This window comes from Tursiops truncatus, chromosome 2 (assembly GCF_011762595.2).
Source record: "Tursiops truncatus isolate mTurTru1 chromosome 2, mTurTru1.mat.Y, whole genome shotgun sequence".
In the NCBI taxonomy this organism is placed as follows: domain Eukaryota; kingdom Metazoa; phylum Chordata; class Mammalia; order Artiodactyla; family Delphinidae; genus Tursiops; species Tursiops truncatus.
The window spans coordinates 156,386,759-156,401,999 of NC_047035.1; the positions used below are offsets into that span (position 1 = coordinate 156,386,759).

At 39.0% G+C, this 15,241-nt stretch overlaps 1 protein-coding gene across 7 annotated transcripts in view; it reads right to left on the minus strand.

The window, feature by feature from the left end:
* UPF2 (UPF2 regulator of nonsense mediated mRNA decay) overlaps window positions 1–15,241 on the minus strand; it is a 211,066-nt gene that overhangs the window by 122,178 nt on the left and 73,647 nt on the right. For all 7 annotated transcript variants that reach the window (XR_012330375.1, XM_073801544.1, XM_073801546.1 and 4 more), the window contains 3 exons: window positions 9,395–9,499; window positions 8,987–9,085; window positions 3,078–3,245 (listed from right to left, as the gene is read on the minus strand). Coding sequence is in view for 6 of the 7 variants with exons in the window: in XM_073801544.1 (XP_073657645.1) it covers window positions 3,078–3,245; window positions 8,987–9,085; window positions 9,395–9,499 (372 nt within the window). In the remaining variant the exon portion in view is untranslated. The remainder of the gene's footprint in view (window positions 1–3,077; window positions 3,246–8,986; window positions 9,086–9,394; window positions 9,500–15,241) is intronic.

Sequence of the window (15,241 nt, forward strand, 5' to 3'; positions counted from 1 at the left end):
TTATTTCTGGGCACAAATCTGGTGCACAAAGAGATCTTTCACTTAAAAACTAAAGATTCCTATAAAGCTACACATTTCACATTTCTAAAAAAACCATTGCACCAGAAGGGCCAACACCCAAAAGTCAAATAAAGAAATAAAAATCAGAACAAAATATACTTTCTTTTTCAGACCACAAAATAACAGTGATGTTTCTTCAAATAATGTTCCTAAAATTGAACATTTTCCAAAATTCCAAATAATGTTTATGAGTTGAAAATTTACTTAATAACCAAGTACTCTGAGCTCTCATTTCATATTTGCTAACATTTTAAAAATAAAGTTCAATAAAAATGTTTCCTTAAACAAAATTTCACATTTTAAGAAATAAGGACTTCACTCCTCATTCTGAAGCTATATAGGTTACACACTATATAATCTATCCACTTTGAACCAAAAATATTTCTTCTAAAACACAGACATATGGTCCTATGTTGACCCATACAATTTAGAATTCCGGACAGCTGAAATGAATTTACCTTTCAAAGCTCCAAAGTTTCTGAAGGTAGGTTTTAAGTTTATGCCTACACGTTCTGAAAAGATCAAATGGGGTGTGCAAATTCACAGGTATACTGAATTTTCATGTGTGCCTCAGAAAAGGGAGGGACGAATGAAGAAAACTGATTATTTACTGTTGTGTAATTTGATTTTCACAGAAAGATATTCCTAAGGCTCCTTTTAAATAAGAAAAATCAAGGCTCAAGAAGTGTGCCAATGTAGTACAAATGTTCAGGAGCTGTACGGGAATAGGAACCAAGGCCTACCGAACTGATGTTGCCACGTACTGCCCTTCACAATTAAAAAAAAAAACACAACTTCCTTTTTGTGCCAAGAAATCTGGTGATGAGGGGAGAGCGAGGGAGTGGAAAGGGGAAGCTGAGAGGTTTTAAAGAAAAAGAAAATGAATCAGACCTAAAATGTGATGACTGAAATAGAAAAGTCTACTCAGAGTACTAAGTCATTCCTAGAAAAGAAAAAAGCAAAAACTCTGGGCTTTGAAAATCCTGGTAACCATGGTGAACTAGCAGTTCCAAGTGCTGAGAAGAGCAATTTTACAAAGATCTCACTCCAACACCAAGTTTAGGGTCTTGATCAAAAACAAACCCTTATTTTTCTAGGGACTGGGTGGAGGATGAGGGAAAGGGGAAATGTGAGGGCTCATCTCTGGCCTGAGGGTGAGAAAGCGGGGGAAATTTCCTAAAAACTTGATAACCCTAGAACCTGCGACGGAGGAAAGTCCTATTGACTAGAAAGGAATTAGGAAGACAGTGTCTGAAAAAGATACAGCAGTGCTCGGAATCGAAGTCAAAGTTAACTATTTAAACATGACTCATGATGGAAACCCTGTTCCCAGCCCTCCATTCTGTGATCCTAACTGGTATTCAGTTTTCATATCTCAAGATTTATTTGCAGTATAGCAAAATAATGGTATACTGTACAACTTTGATCTTTTGAGTAACAAGAAATTACCTGACCAAAGCAGAGATAAAAAATTAAGGTAGGCATCATCTCCTGGAGGCTGTGCTAGGAGGGAGGAAACAGAACATCCCTGCCCTCACAGAGAACACCTCATTCCAGGTCTTCTCCGGTCACCCCCGCAGCAGCTGTCTCCCTCTCGTAGCCTCCTCCCCACCCGGTCTCTTCTATCCTCTTATCTTGCTTTATCTTCCAACACAGCACTGTCTCCAACCTGACATTACTTCTTTATTGCTGCCTCTCAATACTGGAATGAAAGCTCCCAAGAGAGGAGGGACATGGTTGACTCCTGCATTTCTGCACATGGAACAGTACCTGGTATGTGGCAAGTCAACAATAAGTATCTGGTAAATTACTATTTAAATGAATGGGGGAGCCAGGTGCTGAACTTGTCTGTGATAAGCTGTGGTAGCCACTGTATTTCATAGACACTTCCATTAATTATAAGATGTACCATTATTTTACATACCACTAAAACAGAAAAAAATGCTGTCAATTATCCCAAGAGTGCACCAACTCTAAGAGGTGGCTTGCCTTCAGAAATATTAAAGTGTGGAATTTTTTTTTACAGAACTGGTAATATATGATGTATCCTAGAGTTGTGTCTGAGAGCCAGGCTCTATTTTCTTCAGGGCACTTTTCACTATCTGCAAATATATTATGCTGTCTCTCTCCCTCATCTGGGTTGTGCATTCACGAGGCCAGGGGCTGCATCTTGTTCATCACTGTAGCCTCACACTTAGGATGGTATTTGGCACATAGTAGACAATATTTGATGAGTGAATGTATGAATCAAAGTGATAGCTTAGTAGTTGGGGAAATGATTTTGAGGGCCATCTGTGCGATAAGGGAAAGAAGGAAGAGGTAATTTAAGGAGAATGGAGGAGAAGGATTAGGGGTCAGAAAACAATGATTTTTGTTTTTTTCCCAAGAGAAATCTTGGCAAGTCAGCATTTTCTTGAGATTATCTGCCCTCACCCTCCTTTCCTTTCCCACCCTGAGCTTACACATGAAACCCTTCTACTGAAAGTCAAGGTATTTACATCTTCTAACAAATACATATGATTTAAATTTTATTTTATTTATCTGGCTGCGTCGGGTCTTCGTTGCGGCACGCAGGATCTTCGTTGAGGCATGCAGGATCTTTTGTTGTGGCACACAGGCTTCTCTCTAGTCGTGGCATACGGATTTTTTCTCTTTTCTGGTTGTGGCGCACAGGCTCCAGGGCTCGTGGGCTCTGTAGTTGTGGCGTGCGGGCTCCAGAGCACATGGGCTCTGTAGTTCGCAGCACGCAGGCTCTCTAGTTGAGGCGCTCGGGCTTAGTTGCTCCGCAGCATGTGGGATCTTAGTTCCCCGACCAGGGATCGAACACGCGTCCCCTGCACTGCAAGGCAGATTCTTTACCTCTGGACCACCAGGGAAGTCCCTATCACTGAATACTTTAAATGTTTCCAGTCTTTCCCCTTGTAAGCAAAAGATAATTTAGAACCTATAAAACAAAGTTACTGCTTACACTTGATAACTAACAACCAACTGTGAATACACGGTGGACAGATTCTTACCTGCTGTTTATTGCCTTTTCTGGTTAACATGACAAATGGCATCGTATCTGCAGACTCTGTCTCTCCCTCCCCACCACCGAGTGGGGGCCCTTTCCTCAGCTGGCTTTTGAGATGCAAGGGAATGGCAACATCAAGTTGGTGCACTTTAACAGATTCGCCACTTCGTTGCTTAAAGACAGAAATGAAAAAATGTAAATAACCCAATACATTGCAAACAATTCCTTCAGTGCTATATTTCTTAGAGCAAACACTAGGGCCAAGTCGTCTTTCTGAAACCACAGAGCCATCCCCCACCTCCAAACCCTTACACACGCCTTGGAAGAACCATATGATTTGGCTCCTATTGATGGCTCCAGCCTCTCGCAAGCTCAAACAATGCTGTAGGTTCTACTGTTTCCCTGTTCCTTGAGTGCACTTGTCATGGCACACATGTTCCTCTGTAGTTATCATAGGCCATATGTTCACACTCATGGCACACATGTTCACACTCATTCACACTCATGGCACACATGTTCCTCTGTAGTTATCATAGGCCATAACTGCCTGCTTATCCATGAGACGTCCCACCTGACTGATGGGGTTCATCATTCACACTCATGGCACACATGTTCCTCTGTAGTTATCATAGGCCATAACTGCCTGCTTATCCATGAGACGTCCCACCTGACTGATGGGGTTCATCACTAAACCCTTTCCCTGGCATTCTGTGGTGGTGCTTCACACACAGCAGGTGCCCAATTAATATTTAAGAGTGAATGGAATCAATTAACGTTCAGATTAACTTCTTGCTTATTAATATCAATTACTTTTAGCATTCACACTGGATTTATCAACCAATTATTTAAACAACCCTTCACCAATGACTTACATGTTAGGCTTGGAGATACTAATATTAAAAAGATAGTCTCTACCCTCAAAGAGCTCATAAACTTGTTAAGTAAGAGAGAGAAATAAATTAATTACGATTCATCTGGGTTGTATATAATGTGTGTTGGGGATGGAGTGACCACACAGGCCTAGCTGAGAGTGGGTGGGTGCTGAGATTTCACAAAAGGTCGAACGAAAATGGGACATTTGAGAACATTAAGACTTCACATGACTTCTTCCAAGCAGATGGTAAAAGAGCAATTTGGGGGATATGGAGGGAATTTAGGCAGGGGAAGAATAGGTGCAAAAGCAAGGATGTGAAACAGCAGGTGCATTTAGGGAACTGCAAATAATTTTCTAAGTCTGATGAATGGAGCACGAATGAGAAAAGAGCGGAACATGACTCTTCAAAGCTAAGAAGGTAATGCCGAAAGGCCATGAAGGTGTTAAAACTGCTTAACTGCTATGTAAATAGTCTCTTGATATAGGTGCCATATATGCAAGAGACTTGCAAATCAAGCAAAATGGTAATAAAGGTGTAAGGTTTTATTGTTTTGTTTTGTTTTTTTTGCGGTACGCAGGCCTCTCACTGCTGTGGCCTCTCCCGTTGCGGAGCACAGGCTCCGGATGTGCAGGCTCAGCGGCCACGGCTCATGGGCCCAGCCGCTCTGTGGCATGTGGGATCTTCCCGGACCGGGGCACGAACCCGTGTCCCCTGCATCAGCAGGCAGACTCTCAACCACTGCGCCACCAGGGAAGCCTGGTTTTATTGTTTTGATTTCTAAGTTCCAATTTCTTAGAATTTGCTTAAAGTTCTCCCAGGTTCATAAGATTTATCAAGACTTTTTATCAATACTTAAAATTTGAAAGAATCATGTTAGATGAATCTTGATTTGTAAATTACCTTTCTTTCCTGATTACAAAATTAACATGCTCTTTTCATAAACTATTTCAATACAAAAATATATTACCGGGCTTCCCTGGTGGCGCAGTGGTTAAGAATCCACCTGCCAGGCAGGGGAAAATGGGTTCGAGCCCTGGTCTGGGAAGATCGCACATGCCGCAGAGCAAATAAGCCTGTGCACCACAACTACAGAGCCTGCGCTCTAGAGCCCGCAAGCCACAGCTACTGAGCCTGCGTGCCGAAACTACTGAAGCCCGCACGCCTACAGCCAGTGCTCCACAACGAGAAGCCACTGCAATGAGAAGCCCACGCGCCGCAACGAAGAGTAGCCCCCGCTCACTGCAACTAAAGAAAGCCTGTGCACAGCAAAGACCTAACACAGCGAAAACTAAATTAATTAATTAAAAAAAAAAAAAAATATATATATATATAACCAAGTACGTCCATACCAATCCCTCCAGTTACCTCCCTCAGCCCGACTCCTATTAACAATGGGTCATGTCCTTCCAGATTTTTTTCTTGCATATATATACATATATAAACATATACTACATACACATATAAACAGGAGCAACCATGATGCATATTATTCTATACTAAACATACATGTTTTTCTTCTTTTTGATTCAATATCTTGGGCATCTAGTTGAATATATACAGAGCTAATTATAGGGGTGTGTCTTATTTATTTTATTGGTCCTCTGTTGATAGACAGCTTAGACTTTTTTTCTATTACAATGTCACATCTTTGTGACATTATATTTAACTTCATGCACTTGAGAGACTATTATTAAGGGTACATTTTTAGATCAAATGGCATGCCCATCTGACAGGTTTACCAAATTTTCTCTAAAAAACAATGGACTCATTTACCCTTACCACATATAGATGTTTGCCCACACTTAACCACAATAGATACGGTCACTTTTTAAATCTTAATATCTGATGATCTGATAAAAAGGCCCTTCTTAGTTTGCTTATCTTTTGATTGTCAGTGAGCTTTAGCACGATTTTGCATATTCTTTTCAACAACAACAAAATGAGTCATTCATCTTTTCTCATTAGTTTGTACGATCTCTTTGGTATAGTAGAGATACTGACTTGTGTTGTGTTGGCTATAGACTCCCCCCCCCACCTCCCGCCCCGGTTTGTTATTTCTTAAAGGTTTTTATGGCATTCTGTGCTGGAAAGTAATGCAACAAATGGTTGATAAGAGACTACACCACTCACTACCCTTTCACCTTAAGCAAGTTTTTTTGTCTTTCCAAGCCTATTTCTTTAAGTGAAACATGGGAATATGAACAGCATCAACAGCACTGTATGAAGAATAAATGTAAAGTCTTAATGCAGTGCTCAACAGTCTTCACAATGATTAAGATTTTTTGAGAGATTTGCAATTAATTCTGGTGTGGAAATAAAACAGAAATCCAGCTTTATTTTTATTGACCATTTGTTGAATACACCATTTTCCCTCAACTGATGTGAAATGTTAACTTCATCATGATTAAACTGCCATGTTCTGAGGTCTATTCTGGACTCTCCTCTGTTTGATTAATCTATCTATTCCTGCAACAACCTATAACTGTATGTATATCTTGTATCTCAACTCACCCTTCATTTTCTACAAGTCTCCTAGCTTTTCTGTTTGTTCTTACAGATGCTTTTAGGAATAATTTTGTTAAGTTCACGCTGCATTCATGTCCCTGTTCTTCTCTCCCCCAACCCCTACCCCATCCCCAAAGGCCCCCCATGGGACAGAATTAGGACTGCATGAAATTTAAGGATCTGATTCATGAAGAGTCAATGTCTTCACGATACTGCATCTTCCTATGATTTTTAGCAAAAGGAAGACATCTGTACAACTGTTTGTTTGGGGTATTTGATAATGATTTAAAATCAGTGCCTAACAGAGGATGACGTTTTCTCCAGTACATAAACACAAATGCAAAAATGTGAATTCAAAGTTTCCTCCTCTCTGATCACATCCTCACATCCTTCCAGATCACTTCTTCAAGAGTGCTCAATAAGCAACGATCACTGGACCACATCAAAAGCTCCCATTCCTCTGACTTCCTCAGCTTTTCTACCTTATTTCTAAATGTTGGGCTCCTCAGGGAGGAGGAGGGAGCTGAACCTGAACCTGCTCCTCTTCTGTCTCCACACTCTACATCTGGGTGAGTCAGTTATTGCCATGGCTTTAAATATGCTCTAACAACTGCTCCGTTTGTGTTTCTCTTCTGATTTCCAGACATTCCCACCGACACCTCACAGGCTCCTCAAACTTAACAAGTGGAACTTGGGCTCACTCTCCCGTTTCCTGTCAGAGACCAGCCAGTGGCCTCAAAGCTAAAAGACTTGAGTGTCGTCTTTGACTCCTTGGGCCCCACACACCGCTTATCTAATCAAGCACCAAATAAATCCAGTTCATTCTACCTCCTAAACAGCTTTCAAATCCAGACTTCTGTCCGTGTGCCCTGCCACTCCCCTAGACAGATGGCCATCATCTCTCACCTGGGTTACCACCACAGCCTTCTAACCACCCCCCTGGTTAGTCTCCCTGCTTTCAGTCCTATTCCAGTCTAAACCAGCTCCTTAAAGGACCAGGCCACTCCCAATTACCTGTTCTCATGCTGTGATCCACCCACAGACCGTGTTCTATTAATACTGGCCTTTTTTAAGTTTTTCAAACACAAGTTCTTTTCTGCTTCAGGACCTCTGACACACTGTTTTCACGTTACCCTAATTTTTCACCCAGATGACTCCTCTGTACCTGTCTTGTCTAAAAGTCATGCTCTCAGAGACGCTTTCTCTGATCATCTTATCTAAAGAAGGCCCTTCCTTTACTCTCTACCAAAGCGTCCTTTTAGTTCCTTAGCACTTATAATTTGAAATTACATATTTGTGGTTAAGTATCTACCTCCCCCATAAAAGTACATTCCCTGAGAGCAGGAACCAGGTCTGTTTTTATTTACTACTTTATACTAAGCCTGAACAGTGCTAGTCACACAGTAGGCCCAATAAATACTTGCTAGACGAATGAATGAGTAAATCGCTACTGACTCATGTAAGATAGGAAAAACTTCTTTAAGGAGTAAACTGTTTACTACCTCGTCAAAGGGATTATAATGATTATGTTTTATTTGATGATATGTGCTCCTAAATGACATGAATATGAGGTTTGTTTCATAAAGTAAGAGTTTTCTAGATGTATGAAGAAATCTTAATATACGTAGGAAGAAGCAAATTGGCCTGTACTGCTAATTTATACATTATCATAGCTTCTGACCTTACTATCATCAATGAAAGTAAAATCCAGTATTTCTTCTCTAAAGGATTATTCCATCGGCATCTACTCCATAACATCCTCTATCTTAAAAATAACCCTCCTGTTTTAACTCTGACCTTCTCTAGCTACATCCCCATTTCTTTTCCCTTTCTAGAAAACGTCTCAAGTCAGCTCTACCTGTATCCAGTATTTTCACTTCCTCCTTTTCCGTTTCCCACTGAGCCCACACTCCATGGGGCTTTCACCTACCATTCCAACAAAAGCCCTCTTCTCAAGTCACCAAAGGTTGAAACAATAGCTATATATAGGGCTGAAGTAAACAGTCCATGGGATTTTCCCTCTAACTACAGAAAAACATAATTACCTAAATCACTGGGAAGATGGAGCTTTTTATAAAATCTAGTATCTTAATATCATGAATACATTAAATAATGAACATTTGTTTAAATATCAAATGACCAATTTCCTCTAGATATTTATATACAAGTTATTCAAATTATAAATCAAAGTTAAGAATTTACTAAATTAAATTTCCCCAAATATTTATCTTCTGCAGTTTGACTCCTAAACAAACTGCAAGTGAAGTGTTTTAGAAATAGAGATATGACTTCAGAGAGAAAAGGCGGAGGGTGATACAATGAAGTCACTCTGTTCCAAGTATTATTACATTTTTTCCATCTATTTTCAAAGAAATGTGGCAAATCAGGATGTGGGATGCCAGAAGTATTGGCAGCTTCAAACTGTCTAACTTAGAAAGAGCTGCTGCAGAAGTAAATGTTTAGGTAGGAAACACAATCAAATGTGCTGCAGTATTTTGTACTGAATACTTTGGATAAGAGCAACAGTTAATACCTGAAGATTTTCTAGCATCATTTTATCCAGAGCTTGAATGAAGTCCTCATCTTCTACACAAGGTACATGTTTGAGTCCACCTCCTTTAATCATTACCTCCTTATAAAAACAGAATAGAAGCAAGAATTCAGACCAGAAATTCTAACTGTACTGTTTTGTATGGCAGAACCTTTTGTATTGATAACTTTTTCAACATAACTCAAGGAATGAGTGAGCAATATAACATTATTATATATTCAAAGAACTTGTTAATAAAGAAAAGTATTTAGATAGGAAAACAACTTAAAAATGAATTTCCAAAGAAACATTATTTCAATTATCACAAAAAACTAAAACTTCAGTGGCTAAAATTGAAATACTACGAAAATAATGCACAATTTCAAAAAGTGAATTTTCAGCCATACGTACAGTATTTTCTTCATCAGTTTCATTCTCCTTATTTGAATCCGTGAGGTAATCTGTATTCTCTTCCTCTTCTTCCTCCCCTTCATCGTCATCATTATCAGAACCCTCCTGAAATTAACATTTATAGAAGATTAAAACATTTTGAAAAACATTACTACTTTTACATGCCTTAAAAAGATGTTAAAATTTCTGTATAATTGTTTATTATTCTCTGGTTTCAGCCTTTTATGCAGTCTGCCTAGAATGGTAGGGCGAAGTCAGCTGGCAACATGTACTACATACCAGTAGCTGAAAACCCATTTCACATTTTCCACTGATCTAGTAATACAAAGATCCTTTGTAGAAACTCTTCCTTGAATTCCACAAGGAACGAGTTTCCTGAACCTTTTGTTATTTTTCTCCTCCCTAACTTGAGACTGATTTTCTCATAGTAGTTCTTTAATACCCATCTAACTCTGCAATGAAAACTGACAATTCAAATTTAACATTGTTACCATTTGAAAGCAATGACACTACATTTTATAAAGCACCTCACTGTATAAAGCACCTCAGTTTAGAAAGTGCTCTCACAGCATTTTGTTTGCTCTACCTAATTCTGAAGAAGAATGGATAAGCTTTATGGTCCTCATTTTTATATGTGAAAAAACTAAGGCTCAGAAAAGTTAAGTGGCTTGCCCAAGGACACGTGCTTTATTAAGCAGAGGAGATAGACATTCTGACTCCCCTTGCTGGTGGCTTTCAAGTACTACATCTCTCCATCCTCTCCTGTCAGTCCCCCCAGCATCCTTTTCTCTCAGCCAAAATTCCTTTCAAACGGAAGATTGGGCAGAACTCCAGTGAATTTTCAAAGAGGCACAAAAAAACCAAAACTATAACCATAACCAAAACCAAAAAAACCCCAACCACACAGGGGCAGCATTCCATCTGAGTATCCTTCCAACACAATTCACTCCCACTCTGTTCCATAAAAGTTTTTTTTAAAAGACTACACTAAACCCAGCTGCTTCTCGTTGTGCCAAGAGAAATAAAGTGAATGAGAAATAATTCCTAAGAGAAAACAAATGATTTAAATTTGTTATAACACTTCTAGTATACACAGAAATTGATTTTAAAAATCCAAACAGTGCATTATTACTTATATAGAGACATTTGAAAACTTCTAGAATTTCTGAAGTGCAAATAGTTGAGGAAAATACAGAAAGGCATTAACTTTTTTTTCAAATGCATTAACCTTTTTGACATAATTCTATAATTCAAATTTAAATTTGCAATAGAAATGCTCTTAAATTGGCCCTTGGAAAAAATTAATCATTTCTTAACACTTGAAAGATGCTTCCTATTCAAAAACTAAGCTAAAACGCATTAACTCTTTTCTTTCACCATTTTTTATATTGCTCAGGCAAAATAAAACCGATTAACTTTTGAAATTAAAATGCTGAACAAGAAATCTCCCTGTCCTAATCCCATGGTCATAATAACCTGTGAGGTGAGGAAGTCAACAGATCACATGAGCTGGTAAGGAAAGCAGGTGGTCAGCACAGCACAAGTCAAACTGTCCAAGTTCAAATGCTGGCTTGCTAGGACCTGGGGCAAATAATAAACGTATCTGTGCCTTATTTATCACCTAATTCATAGGGTGCCAAGAGAAATGGTAATATGAACACAATGACCATGCTCAATAAATATTATTGCTATTACAATAATAAATCTTGTACTTTCTCTAAAATGCTGCAGAAAATTAGAATTTTAGCAGCAGAACATTTACTTCATCTTTAAAGTTACTTTTAATTTACCCAGCTGATACTGAGAAGAAAATATTCTGGTTGTTACGTGCTAAGAATAACTTCAAAAGGCCATATGGAGCTTGGAAGAGTTGTGGACCAAGATGGAAAGGAAGAGTACAACTTTCCTGAAGAGTTCCACTCCAGCCCTGTTCTTTCTCAGTCGAGGCAAATATTTACAGAATATCCTACATTGTTCTTACTACTTTATAATCGACCCATCTTCTCTCTTTAAAAATGTGGGCTTCCCTGGTGGCGCAGTGGTTGAGAGTCCGCCTGCCGATGCAGGGGACACGGGTTTGTGTCCCGGTCCGGGAAGATCCCACATGCCGCGGAGCGGCTGGGCCCATGAGCCATGGCCGCTGAGCCTGCGCGTCCGGAGCCTGTGCTCCGCAACGGGAGAGGCCACAACAGTGAGAGGCCCGCATACCACCAAAAAAAAAAAAAAAAATGTTCTCCTCCCTATGTTTGGAGGGTACTGGTGGGAAAGGATGGTCTGGGGTGGGAGAGCAAACAATTCCAACTCCATTTCCTTAAAGTAAACCAACCATTCCTTTCAATTCTCCTCCCAGACAAGGTTCATGAGTCATCCTATTGAACATTTTGTTTTTCCACTTAGGAAACACACATATATTATGTATAATATCCACTTTGCAACTGGAAAAGAAATAGTTAAAATGATACAATTTTAAAAATTATAAAGTTCACTCCTGAAAAGGAGAAAATGCGTTTAGAGGAGAAAATATAATACAACTATTCAAATGAGAAATTTATAGGAAAATGAGTCACTCTTCAATGTCATATTTACTGAGGATGTTTAATTTATTAGATTCTTTATCTGATTAGTGCAGTAGCAAAATGCAAAGACAGCCATAAGATTAGTCTAAAAACACAAAATGGAAATACTCTCTCATTTCCTTTTGTTGTTATAAAGTACTTAATAAGCCAATTTAAATTATATAATTGAATGTTTCTACAACAAACTCATTTTTTAAAAAAGCAATATAGGGACTTCCCTGGTGGTGCAGTGGTGAAGAATCTGCCTGCCAGTGCAGGGACACGGGTTCGAGCCCTGGTCCGGGAAGATCCCACGTGCCGCAGAGCAACTAAGCCCATGTGTCACAACTACTGAGCCCGTGTGCCACAACTACTGAAGCCCACATGCCTACAGCCCATGCTCCACAAGAGAAGCCACTGTAATGAGAAGCCCACACACCGCAACAAAGAGTAGCCCTCGCTCGCCACAACTAGAGAAAGCCTGCATGTAGCAACGAAGATGCAACAAGGCCAAGAATTAATTAATTAATTATTTTTCTTTTTTTAAAAAAAGGAATATAGTAATGTCCATCTCTTACATAGAAATCAATTATAGAAACATATTCCAGTTCTAAATTTTTATCAATTTATTTATATCTACTTTAGGGGAGTGGTCAGGTTGGAAAGAGAAAGTGCTGGCAATACTGTATTGTATATTTGAAATTTGCTAAGAGTAAATCTTAAAAGTTCTCATCACACACACAAAAGAAACATTTATAACTACGTGAGGTGATGGATGTTAACTAAGCTTATTATGGTAATCATTTCTCTCTCTCTCTCTCTCTCTCTCTATATATATATCAAATCATTATGTTATATGTACACCTTAAACTAATACAATGTTATATCAATTATATCTCAATAAAACTGGGGGAAAAAGTGGTAGCAAAATAACAACACAAAGGTGTATTTCTACTGCCTATAAATGCTAACCAATTATAAAAACCATACATTATTATTTATGCTGCCTTTTACACAATAATTCATTTTTAACTAACAGCAAAGCTACTTGCTATGCAGTCAAATCATACGAAATGTTCATTAATAGTTACAGACCTTCAGGGCTAAAAAAAAAAAAAAAGACAGGGATTTCTACTTCTAACTATAGAAAATCTTAATTACCTTAAATTATTGGTCATTTTTCAAAATTAATTAATTAATTTATTTTTGGCTGTGTTGGGGCTTCATTGCTGCACGTGGACTTTCACTAGTTGCAGTGAGCGTTATGGTGCACAGGCTTCTCATTGCAGTAGCATCTCTTGTTGCAGAGCACAGGCTCTAGGCACATGGGCTTCAGTAGTTGTGGCATGCGGGCTCAGCAGTTCTGGCTCGCGGGCTCTAGAGCACGGGCTCAGCAGTTCCGGCTCGCGGGCTCTAGAGCACAGGCTCAGTAGTTGGGGCGCATGGGCTTAGCTGCTCCTCGGCATGTGGGATCTTCCCGGACCAGGGCTCAAACCCATGTCCCCTGCACTGGCAGGCGGATTCTTAACCACTGCGCCACTAGGGAAGTCCCTATGGGTCATTTTTCTTTCACACTAAATGAAGCTTTTTAAAAATCCAGTTTATGAATCTCTCTTATGAATGCCTTAAATAATTTACATTCCTTTATACATTAAACAACCCATATCCTCTAAACATTTGTATTCTATTTACTCAAGTAAATCAAAACTTAAAAATTTAATAAATCCAATTTCCACAAAACATTTAAATATTGATTATAAATTTAAACTTTTAAAATATTTAATTAAAATCACACTTCTAAATTATCACACTCTCCTAAATGCTTTTAGAACCCAAGAGTCACAAAGAAACCATACACATGATATCATAATTATAAGCTTACAAAGTGAAAAAGTGCTAATTCCATGGTTTAAATTTTATATTCATCAGTATTTTATTGTTATTCTTATTCATCCTGCTTTTCATTTTCTTAACTTTCTAATTTAAATATATATTAATGTAGACAGAATAGCATAAGGAACCCTTACCCATTACACAACTGAACAATTATTAACTAATGGTCAGGTTATAGCTTCTTGTATATCCCTAACTCATTGCCCAGTCTACTTCCAGGTTATGAAGCAAACCCCAGATACTCTATTGTTTTAGGTGGAATTTTTGAAACTTAAGCAGCTTTAGAAGAAAAAAGGAACAAATTAAGACTATTAGGTTGAATCATATGTGAAAATACATTTTGGTAGGTCCGAAATGGTAGAACAGTCATTTCATATGGTTTGGCCTAACAGAGTTGTAAAAACAAAAGGGCACGCTGATGATTATGGTACATGATGATTTTCAGATTTCCTATACTATCAGATCTGGGAAAAAGCAAAGTTATTAACATCTAGTCCATAATTTTTTCATAAAATCTATAGGTTAAAAAGTCCACACTCAAAAGTGAGATTAAGGGTACTTCCTGGTGACCCAGTGGTTAAGACTCTGTGCTCCCACCACAGGGGGCACAGGTTCAATCCCTGGTTGGGGAACTTAGATCTCACATGCTGCACGGTGTGGCCAAAAAAACAAAAGTGAGATTAAGATGCATAGCAGATCGGGACTTTCCCAGTGGCGCAGTGGTTAAGAATCTGTCTGCCAATGCAGGGGACACGGGTTCGAGCCCTGGTCCAGGAAGATCCCACATGCCACGGAGCAACTAAGCCCGTGCGCCACAACTACTGGGCCTGCGCCCTAGAGCCCGCAAGCCACAACTACTGAAGCCCGTGTGCCTAGAGCCCATGCTCCACAACAAGAGAAGCCACCGCAACGAGAAGCCCGCGCACCGCAACAAAGAGTAGCCCCCGCTCGCTGCAACTAGAGAAAACCTGCGCACAGCAACAAAGACCCAACGCAGCCATAATTAAATAAATAAAATTTTTTAAAAAGAAAAAAGATACATAGCAGATCAAACAATTTTTTGTCTTCAAATTGCTTATTAAATAAAAATCCTAACCATAATGATGGATACATGTCATTATACTTTTACCTAAACCCATACAAAGTACAACACCAAGAGTCAACTGTAATGTAAATAATGGACTTAGGGTGATCACGATGTGTTGCTATAAGGTTCATCAGTTGTAACAAATGTACCACTTTGGTGGGGGATGTTGACAATGGGGGAAGGTTGTGTGAGTAGGTACGAGCAGGTGACATATGGGAAATCTCTGTATCTTCCCCTTAATTTTGCTGTGAACCTAAAACTGCTCTGAAAAAAATGGTAATTTTTTAAAATCCTATGATCAGTATTTTCTTA